This window comes from Bombyx mori, chromosome 18, assembly GCF_030269925.1.
Source record: "Bombyx mori chromosome 18, ASM3026992v2".
NCBI lineage: Eukaryota > Metazoa > Arthropoda > Insecta > Lepidoptera > Bombycidae > Bombyx > Bombyx mori.
In genome coordinates, this window is record NC_085124.1 from 2570283 (window position 1) to 2582415 (window position 12133).

Consider the following 12133-nt stretch of genomic DNA (forward strand, 5'->3'; position numbering starts at 1 on the left):
AAATGTTATTGATATGTCAATACAGATTGATTTCAATATAATCGTCTCCTTCAAAGAATACGGTTCAAAACCTGCATTAAATAAAGGTTAATACTTAACCTGTTATTTATCTAAGATGTCGTTCAGAAGAGTTTTGTGACTGCCAATGGAATACAAAGTCAATAATTCGTTTTTCTGATTTACCAATAATTGTCCAAAAGTCACATTGCCGGCTTTGATAATAGTCGCCTCATATACTATTATTTAACGAGTCTTCTATTATCGTTTAAATGGGTGGACGAGCTCACGGCCGACCGGGGTTAAGTGGTTACCGGAGTCCATAGGAATTAGCAACGCAAATGCCGTCACCCATCTTGAGATATGAGTTCTAAGTTTTTACAGTACAACGGCTGCCCCACTCTTCATATCGAAACGCATTACTGCTTCACGGCAGGGTCTTTGTACCTATTCAAGCGGGCTCACAAGAATCTCCAAAAAAACCTTAAATTTTCCCGATATTTCGGGAACTCATAATATGAAACTCAGGAAGAATAATAGTGTAAATTTGCGTAGATATAACGTAGACCTTTTTTGTATTTCATAGATGCGGTGTGCGCGCTCGCTTGACGTTAAGTGGTTATTTAGGAGCTCAATCAAATTTTTATTGTATAATGGCCGTTTCAAGTTCCACACATGATTAGTGGCAGGCAGCAAGGAAAAGCTCAACTTGTAACTTAACCCACTGGATTTCTCGTCGGATCTCCTCAGTGGGTCGCGTTTTCGATCCGGTGGTAGATTCAGCGAAGCACTGCTCTTGCTAGTGCTAGTGTCAGCAAATTCTCTCAGGTTGAGCCCGTGAGGTCGCCAACACATTCAGTGAAGCTAGTATAATTCCTCAAGATAAGTGGGTCACAGACAAAAAGGTGTCAGAAATAAACAAAACAATTTTACCTACCGTGAGGACTTACTAAACTCACCCAAAAACATTCAAATTTACAAAATTACTGTCTCTCTGTGACGGCATTAAGTCTGAAAAATCTAACTAAAATCTTCCTCTAATCTAATAAAGTCGGGAAGTACTATTTAGACCAGTTTAGCGTTTATAAGAACGCAAACTAAGTCGCCATGTTCACTTTGGAGCTCCCACTTTACTTCCACTGTCACCTTAGGATAAGACTTCAGGATAGGCAGTGTTGCTTTATAATCCGCCAGGGTTCCCTCCTGGAATAGAAGAACAAAAAAAATTGGCTTCTTTTATTGCATAGACGGGTGAATAAACTCACATCACTACGTGCTATAATCACGCATCGCCGACACGCAATTTAGATTTATTTAAAATATCTATAACGTTTTAATAAAGTAGTATTTCATTTAATTAATGCTCAATAAATTCATGAATAAAATAAAACTTGTAACTTCATTGGGGCCCAATGTACTTTACTAAAAAATGATATTTAGAAACAATTAGATTTTAGGTTTTAATTGCGAGGATTTTAATCGTTACTAATCCAAATATGTTACATCTTAAGTCACTCCCGGTCTCTAGCTTAAGTAGAGCGTGCTCCAGAACAAACGAGTGGGGATCGCCGTCCTGTGTCGCTACAGTAGGGCGTTTCGATTTGCCGATAGCGCGGTAGTTATTGGTACAATTACCAATGCATCCGAGACTTCGATTATGGGTGTCGTGGCGTGCAACCTCTTTGACAGGACATAGACTAAGACTGAGACTTGACAGGTGAATCGAAAAGAAACAAAAGAAAGAAATGGAACGAGGGCAGACGTGACAAGCGGCCTCCTAAAAGACGTACACGAACCAGACGACAACGAACGAACCGACCGTTCACATATATGGCCGAGTGGGAAGATCGGTACTTTTTGGTTAATTCACACTGGCACACTAATTTTATTTTAAAATGAGAAAATATAAATGACAGATACAAAAATTGACATGACGATGTTACGAATATGTATGTAGTATTTTTTTGAAAGAATAAAAGATTTTGTTGTTCCATTAAATATCCACTAGATTTCGCCATACCGTCCCACATCTTTTTGGGGTACATAAAATAGACGACAAACAGACAAACCAACCGTTTAGTGCATAGATATACACTTAATAGTTTAGTGGGTGAAGGTTGATAATGGCGCGTTGCGGGACTAGCGCAGGTAACGGGGCTCATGTTGTATTAGGAAGGTAAAGACGGGTATCCTGGTTCTTTCGTACCTTGAGGGGGCAGGTCAGCCCGTTGTCCTTGCACGCGTCAGACTCCGGCAGGGGGAACGGTATCGGGATGTTCATGATGACCCCGTGAACTTCTGTATTTATGCGATCGATGTTGTGCACTGGAAATTCAAAACATATTACTCTTTGTTGCTACGGATCGCTCGACGAACTCACGGCCCATACAGCTTACCTGGTGCTTAGTGGTTACCGGAACCGAGAATTTGTTAATTGAGCTATCCACAGACACGAAGTCAAAGACCCAATCGTATGATTGGTTGGCGTAAATGGGAACGTCTTACTGGTGCTAGAACGTCTTGTGAGCCCGCACGGGTAGGTGTCACCAACCTGCCTATTTCTGCCGTGAAGCAGTAATGCGTTTCGGTTTGAAGGGTAGTGCAGACGTTGTACTGTAATAAACTTACACTTTTGAACTCACGTCTTAGGGTTGTTACGTAGGTAGTTGATATGTAGTTTTGGGTACCACCGTGGGTCAGTAACCACTTAACAGGTGAACTGCAAAGCACGACTGTTATACATCAGTAATAGGCAAAGTGGTACTTATCCTATGTTTGTTTTGCCGGTTTGATTTTCGTTACACGCTCATCGTGGCAATGGTTGGAAAAGGCTTTTTAGGCGCTTCGATTGTGGGAAAACAGATAGTATTTTACTATGTATAGGAAAATCATGCATATTATGATGCTTTTGTACATAGGCCTAGATATTCTGGCCAGTCCTGTGCTGCTTGCATCCCGCATTTTCAGAGTATCATAACTATACACTGCCTTCGCCAATCCGTATACCAAGTGTGGCGATTGGTAACCCCCCCCCCGCTCCCAAGATGGTTGATACGAGGATTGGGACTTAGGAATAGATCGGATAGACAGAGTGAGAGCACTACAGAACAAGTCACGATCCTCAAGAAGAAGGGAAAAACTGCGAAGGAAGGATTTTTTTATTTTTATTTTATTGTCTAGATGTGTGGACGAGCTCACAGCCCACCTGGTGTTAAGTGGTTACTGGAACCCATAGACATCTAAAACGTAAATGTGCCACACACCTTGAGATATAAGTTCTAAGGTCTCACTTTAGATACAACGGCTGCCCCACCCTTCGAACCGAAGCGCATTACTGCTTCACGGCGGAAATAGGCTTTGAGCTCTGGTAACCATTTAAATCCATGATGAGTCATGAGCTCTTCCAGTTATCTAGGCAATGAAAATATGAATAACAATAAGAAACATCACATGATCTTCATTAAAACACCACAACTGATTCAAAACTACTAATTTCGTAAATCTTAACTGACCCTGACTGAGAATTTTAAAAAGAGCCCTTAGTCACCAATCAATCATGCGTTTGTAGGTGTAACATATAAAATTCAACAATTTTCCTTCACCCTGTAAACCGAAACGCATTACTGCTTCACGGCAGAAATAGGCGGGGCGGTGGTACCTACCCGTGCGGACTCACAAGAGGTCCTACCACCAGTAATAGTTAATATTACGTCGTATAAAAATGGTATGTAATGTGTAAGTTACGAGTATTCCACTCACGTGGTGTAAACTGCAGGCCGATCGTGGCGTCTGTGTTTCTCTTCAGTATACAATGACTGGACGACTCTTCGCATCCGCTCACCGTCACGTTGTGGACTGTCGCTAGTTTGGACCCTGTAAAATCAGAATTATAACATTAACTTTACAATCGCTAGCCTATTTTAATAGTCATCTCTTTGGTTGGGTGGTTGCTGATCGATTGCTATTTCACTTTTTCTTTTTTTTTTTCCTGCCTAAGCTGATGGCCTTGAGAGGCTATTTCAGCGGAACCTTAACTAGTAGGTGAGCTCACGGGGCTCAAACCTGAGGACGTTGCTGACACGAACCCTAGCAAGAGTCGTGCTTCGCAGAATCTACTGCCGGATCGGAAACGCGACCCACTGAGAAGATCCGGCGAGAAACTCAGTGGACTGTGTCTGAGGGTTAATTTACTCGTCGAGCCCTTCGTCGCAAGCGACGGATTTGACGAGAACGGTGACCGGTGCTTGAGGTACCTAAAAGCACGGTCAGTGGATCGGGAGGATCCTAAATGACGTGTTTGCTATTTCACGAGATTTGGCTTTGAGACAGTATTTTTGGGAAATATTTTGCATAGTTCTTCTATATGGGCGTCCTCGAAGTTTCTTGTGTTAAATAGTTATCATAGCCCATTTAGAAGTCGTGCATGTCTAATGCATACGAGAAAAACCCATCGTGTTTAATTAAGTTTTTTTATTGTTATTTTTATTGCTTAGATGCGTGGACGATTCCACAGCCCACCTGGTGTTAAGTGGTTACTGAAGTCCATAGGCATCTACAACGTAAAAGCCGCCATGCACCTTGAGATATGAGTTCTAAAGTCTCAAGTATAGTTACGACGGCTGCCCCACGCTTCAAACTGAAACGCATTACTGCTTCACGGCAGAAATAGGCAGGGTGGTGGTACCTACCCGTGTGGACTCACAAGAGGTCCTACCACCAGTAAACCAGTAACTTGTCTTATATCTTTAATTAATTAATCTGGCTTTTATAAATGGTGTTGGCCCGATGTTGCTGACGAAGAATGTCAATAAAATATTGTTGTCAGTGCTTAAGTTCATTTATATAATAAGTGGTATTTCTTAATCTTCTTCATTTATAATTTTCTTTGGGTGGAAACGAGTTGTAAACATAATTAAAGCTAATTTTACGGTTCGATCTTGTCTTTGTTATCTAATGTCATTATTGATTTTTTGTCGTTTCGAATATTATTATTCAGTTTTCGCAGTCACGACAATTAAGGCGTTGTTAAATTACAATTTAATATTGTGCTAATTGTTTTTTTTTTTTTTTTTTTTATTGTCTTTATGACGCCTAGCCGGACAGAGGTACTCGCATGCCAAGTGTAAGTCGCTATTAAACAAACTAAATGTTTTTTATTCTACCTATTCCGGTAGCCCTTAGGGGTTATGCCAGCTAAACCGTGCGAGTCCAAATGCTGTCGTCCAGTTTCCTATATGAGATAAAAGTTTCTATTGCATTAGAACCAACATCTTACGTCGTTTGATTGTTTCGTAATAGAAAGGCTGTGGCGCTCGCCAGCATTTAAGGTAGGATATAGAATCTGAGATGAATTAAAAAGATATTTAATTGAGAAATGACAGCCGTAAATGCTATGAGTACATTTAAAAAAAACATTCGCATTCGCTTACAAAACTTTACTAATCAGTTGAAGACTACATCGATTCTTCTATACCTATAAAGTATCCACGAAACGTATGATGCATAAACAATACTGGTCACGGTTTTTACAATTCCAAAGCAAAATTGATACAATAGTTAAGCTATTGTGGATGATGCATTGAATGGACTCAATTTATCAGTGTACTGAATCATTGAATTTCGACACCGGGTAACGTAATTATTGGATGAGCCGCTATTGTGTCGACAACAATGACGTTTGACGTTTATATCGCTGTCAATGAGTCATCCAATGACAACTACAAGTATAAGAGTTCAGAGTATTCTCTGAGTTTCTCGCCGAATCTTCTCAGTGGGTTGGATTTCCGATCCGGTGGTAGATTCTGCGAAGCACTGCTCTTGCTGGGGCCAGTGTTAGTAACACCTCCGGTTTGCGCCCCGAGAGCTCACCTACACGCTAGGGTAAAGCTGAAATAGCCTCTCAAGGCTATCAGCATAGGTAGGCAAAAATGGCGCTTGTTGTATATACGCGCTGGTTCGACAATATAAGTGTAATTGGCGTGTAATTTGTATTACATTGCGCTAACTGCTCGAAACATGACAGACGTGCATCTTTTTCTAACGCGAGCGTTATAGGGAAATGGACAATGACTAGAGGAATAGTTGAGAGCATTATAGTAATTATTACTCGCGGCATCGCCCGCGCGGTCAAGGAAAAATGCAGTGTAGTTTTCCGTGAGAACATTGTGATGTTTTTTCGAGCTCAAAGGTAGCATTCTCACTCTCCTGACCTAAAATTAATCATGGCGATCTGTTGCTTCGTTTATTACTAATTTAAATGTGAGTGTGTTTGTTTGTTCACCGTTCATGTCTATACGTATTTCAGGTATATATTCGTATTGTTAGAGGCATGCATTCTTAATCATTTACCAGTAATTAGTTTTAGATTTAAGATAGATTCGCCAACATTGTTATTTGAAAGAAAAAAGTATTTATTTGGCGCAAAAATATGCTATGCGACCTTGCTTGCTACATGATATTATTTACATCGCGTTGTCATGCCCTCTGGTAACCACAATGACATTGTCTATAGATAACAACAGCGGTACAAAAACTGAAAAAATTAAATCCTCGAATAACGTTCGAAAAAGTACGTCACTGTGAGATCTTCTCTGTTGCCGATGCTCACGTGCATGATGCACAAATTTTCTTACCGGTCACCGTGTAACTAAACCATAGAGTAAGCCCACAAAGTGTCTCACCGGTGTGCTTATTGCGAGTTTTTTAACGTTCTCGATAGCGTAAAAGTTAAGTCAAATTTGTATGCAGTTGAAACAGCGCCCCTAGTGGCAAACGTAGGCATAATTTCCAACATCATACAAATATGAGTTAACTTTAACTCTATCGAGAACGTTAAGAAACTCGCACTAAGCACACACGGATCTTTTCAGTGAGTCGCGATTCCGATGCGATGCTAGAATATGCGAAGCAATGCTCTTGCTATGGCTAGCAATTTCTCTCAGATTGAGCCCGTGAGCTCGCCTAACCGTTCGTGCGTAACTGGAAAAGCCCCTTAGACCAACTATCACCGAATGGGTAGGAGAAAAAAATATTTCAAAATGGCCGTCTTAATAAAGTCAAAATTTAAAATCGACAATTCTTGGAAATCGTTCAGCGCCGCATTTTGTTTGCTTATTATTTTTGTATTCAAATTTATATGTTATCAGCATAAAATAATGCCACATTAACAGCTGTAATCAGTCATAAATGAAAATGGTTCAATGACCTTTGATTTGATTGAACTAGCAGTAATTAGCATAAAGTATTCTCTGATAATTTTGTACATACAATTTGTAATCAGAACTCTTTGTAATGCGACGATTAAATAATATGAATGATTTTACCTAAACCATACAAAATGTAAGTATAACGATTAATCACTTCAACAAACGATCAAATATCAAAAACTTGCTAAGAGTTTGCTTAATATAAAGTTTAGACTATTACACATGGCAATACATTACAATGTTTTTTTTTTTTTTTCTTAGATCGGTGGACGAGCTCACAGCCCACCTGGTGTTAAGTGGATACTGGAGCCCATAGACATCAACAACGTAAATGCGCCACCCACCTTGAGATATAAGTTCTAAGATCTCAGTATAGTTACAACGGCTGCCCCACCCTTCAAATCGAAACGCATTACTGCTTCACGGCAGAAATAAGCAGGGTGGTGGTACCTACCCGTGCGGACCTACCACCAGTAAAAACATTACAATGTTTTCTGTGTAGGTATGTATATTCTGTCATTCTACGTGCTCACTTCAAAATATCAGATGTTATGACTTCAAGTTAACCTATTGCACATGCTTTATCTGGCCCATTAGTGACTTAACTTCGAGAGTAGTAGGTCAATGACATCTAGAACCCTCGAGATTAGAGGCAATTGGTCCGACAACGACAATTTGAACTTTTGAATTTGAAAATTTAAATTGGTTTTCACGCACCATTCGTCGGTTTTCGTAAAGCAAGCATTTATTTAAATAGTAAATTTATTTGATGATTTCGTTCAGAGGACTGGCTCGACAGTGGAACAGTTAGCGGCTCTGACTATTGCGTCATGGGTCATAGGTTCGAATTCCTCGTCGGGCACAAATTCGTGTGACGAACAGATTTGTTTACTCTTTGTCTGGGTGTTCATTATCTATATATGTACATAGGTATGTATGTCAGTCTCTAGTACCCATAACACAGAGAAAACTAATTTGCGGCCGGATGAGCGTGCATGATTTGTTCCCAGTTTTTTTTTTTTAAATTGTTTTATCTATAGAATTTTTTTTAGATTAAAATATAGTTTCCCCAAAAAAAGTTGGTTTTGATGTCGTTCTTTTGTTTATAAAACTTCTCAATAAATTATTGTACGAATATCTGATATATTATATGTATGTGTATTTTAAAATTATCGAGCCTGTGGGTTATCTGCCGTGATAAAATCAGGCGTTCTGATGTAAGCGGCGGATAGCCGTTATTCATTTACAACTGACACTAATGTGTCCACATTTACAAGCAATATTTACACCGTGATATCTCTAAGCTTCCATAGCCCGCTAAACGCCAAGAACACCGTCCTTGTTTTGTCTATGAATCTACGGTCATCATCATTCTCCTGCCCTTCTCCCAGTCACCTGGGGTCGGCGCAATATGTTTTCTCCTTCCATACTCCTCTATCATATATGAGTCGACTATTATCAAAGCCGGCAATGTGACTTTTGGACAATTATTGGTAAATCAGAAAAACGAATTATTGACTTTGTATTCCATTGGCAGTCACAAAACTCTTCTGAACGACATCTTAGATAAATAACAGGTTAAGTTAATACTTTATTTAATGCAGGTTTTGAACCGTATTCTTTGAAGGAAACGATTATATTCAAATCAATCTGTATTGACATATCAATAACATTTTTTTGTCCAAATGCACAGATTGCCACCTTTGATAATAGACGACTCATATGTACTATGAATCTACGGTCATCGAAATAAAGAAAAAAAATCGATAATTTTCTTTCGATGTTTCGATTTGAAAATGACATTGTCTATTTCACTCCAGTAACTCTTGAAAGTTGTTACTAGAATAACACGGAAAATTTATTTTTATTTCCCTTGTAGGCAGACGAGCATACGGCCCACCTGATGGTGAGTGGTTACCGTCGCCCATGGACTTCAGCAGTGTCAGGGGCAGAGCCAAGCCGCTGCCTACCAACTCCAGTTAAAAAACTTTGACAACAAAAGTGTTTCATAATATAGACAAAACGTCTTTACTTAAATTATAAGTGTAATACGAGTATCATGATTTTACACATGATTTATTAATAATATAATGGAACAGAATAAAATCAAATAGAATAACATAATTTTAAATGTGAATATGGTTTCAGTAAATACTTCTGATCTTGTCATTGTTCAACTGAATGTTAATCGTTTTAAAATAATGGATTTGGTTCTACCCAGACTCTCTTATTCTCTGGTATCCCCTGAGAAATCGGTTTTCCTTTATCCCAGTAAACGCCTTTCAACAAAACCTCAATTAATCGTAAAAAAGCAATAATTTTATTTGCGCTGACACTTGTCTACCAACCCACTGAGTTTCTCACCGAATTTTCTCAGTGGGTCGCGATTCCGATCCGGTGGTAGATTCTAAGAAGCACTGCTCTGCTGGGGGTGTTAGAAATTCTCTCAGGGATGTTATATTTCATCCCATATCTGATCATATCCCTGGAGTGATCTCCATATTATCATTTTTCATAAAAATAAGAATATAAATTAAAATAAGACATGACTTTAAAGGTCTTAGTTACCAGGTCATAAAAACAATTAAAAAAAAAAATGAGCCCGTGATCCCACCTACCGGTCTGCGTGAAGTTGAAATAGCCTTTTAGACTAAAAAAAACTTGTCTACCCACTACCCACAGTATTGTGTTTAGCCTTTCAGATAATTTTTTTAATGTGAAATTACAATTATTATATTTCGTGCTTATTTTCTACACTAATTACGTATTATGAACAAAAAAAAAAAACGAGACTAATTGACGTTGTCAATTTTTATAAAAACACACCCATTGCTCTGGTTAAAATATGCGAATATTGTTGTAGGCGGTACATAAAATTTTCTTTTGATATTTAAAACTATTAAACGTTATTTTGTAATCAAAAGCTAATCAAGGATGGTTTGTTATCCTTCAATCATCATTCGCTCCAGTACTTTCTAAGGTAGGTAAAATTATACGCCAATTAATGCTTGTACGTAATACTGACTGAACACAACACTGCTCACATCAATAATCGTATAGTTTCAAATATGTACGTGTGTAAGCAACAACAAGTAATTTTTGAAAATATATAAAAACCAACAAGTAAATAGCTCATACCGCAATCCTTGAAGAATTTAGCCTCAGCACTGGCCAAGAGCACCGCCGCAGTGATGAAAAACAACATTTTTGTTGACAAAATGAGATTTGGATCGATGAAAAATAATTATAAAACCGCGCGCTAACGTGTTCACGACTCGCGGGCTTACGGTCAACTGGACGATGAAACAATTGCGATTATTGTTAGGCGACTTCTATTGGCTTATAAAATGCGCAGGCGCCGGTCAAAGATCATCAAAGATCAGATACGACAACGACCGATGTTTCTTATTGAAATTTTTAGTAATTTTATGTTCGGAGAATCATTCTCAAATAACTAATTGGAACGATTACGTAACAAAACACACGTATACAAAGTACCAATTTATGTGTTCCAAGGTTTAATATATCTAAGATTATTGACGGTGTTTCTACGGCTATTTTTAATTTTATGCAAGAATTGATATTAAAGGTGTTATATAGTAAATTATTATACACTAGCGACCCGCCATCGCTTCGCTTCGGAAACATTAAAACACACATGAAACCAACAAAAAAAAAATTTAAAAAAAGTAGCCTATGTTCATCAGGGACAATGTCGGCTTCTAATGGAAAAATAATTTTTCAAATCGGTCCAGTAGTTTCGGAGCCTATTCGAAACAAACAAACAAATCTTTCCTCTTTATAATATTAGTATAGATAGTATACCTATAGTTATGCATAGTAAATTTATGAACTCGATAAAAAAATACAGAGAGTTTTAAAACCTTTTATAAATCATATTTCGGTGAATTTACATCGGTGTGAAGAATAAATGTTCACATTGTACTATCGACTTTACATCTGAAGCTTGAGGAAGCTCACATTACCATCCCTAGGTATTACCTATCATTAGCTTAATGTATTTGTTTAGACTAGAGGTCTTGTAATTGGAATTGTAAGTATGTACACTATTATGATTGTATTTTATACTTCTATAATCACAAATTTCGCCAAGACTACACTATAAAAAATATTAACAAAGACAAACAATATTTAATCTCAATTTGACAACAGACGTCAAGAACAAAAGTTCGACAATAAATAGTATGCATGCGTGTGTGCGTCAAATACATGGTATGTAGTGTGTGTAATGTTTTCTTTATTGATTTAATGTATCGTTTATGCATTATTAAAAAAAAAAATTGCATTGTGCCCTTCTTCTCTATGTTCTCTATAAGTGTGGAAATTTTCATACTCCTCCGTCCGCGCAATTTTCGTAAAAAGGGATACAAAGTTTTTTTGCTTCACGTATTAATATATAGATGCCCATTTAAACCAATGACATAATGTCCGGTCTACAAGCGTATTCTTTGACGGCGACCGGAAGAACACAGATACAATTGGTACGGGAAAATACTTACATACCGCAAATATTCACTGAATACTGATTACAGTTAAATAGTATCTAAACAAGGAACATTGTTTTTATCGTTAATAATTAATTTAAACCGTTTTCGAGAACCACAAATTAAGGAAAAAAAAAACGTGATAAAAGATGATTTATATCAAACTCACAACCATGAGTATAACACACACAGGGACGTCTTAAATTAGGCTCGGGCCCTTTTGCACACAAGAATTTGAGGAAAGTAAAAAAAGCGAATTATAATAACATTTTTTTACTGAGTATGACCATTTATTATAGGTAATCAAATACAGTATGATATAATATGTCATTAAGGATATTAGAATGCTGCTGGTTTTTTGGTTACGATTGCTAGATGGTGTACTTAGTAAATTAGGTAGGATGCGTTCGGTAATATTATTAATTA

At 37.9% G+C, this 12133-nt stretch overlaps 1 protein-coding gene across 1 annotated transcript; it reads right to left on the reverse strand.

Moving 5' to 3' along the window:
* Nucleotides 1-112: 112 nt before the first annotated feature.
* On the reverse strand, nt 113-10506 carry LOC100101154 (ecdysteroid-regulated 16 kDa protein precursor). The gene is given in 4 exon segments (NM_001099610.1): nt 113-1200; nt 2204-2322; nt 3757-3870; nt 10341-10506. Coding segments are annotated over 4 exon segments (438 nt in total). The 5' UTR covers nt 10408-10506; the 3' UTR covers nt 113-1062.
* Between the last annotated feature and the right edge of the window lie 1627 nt (nt 10507-12133).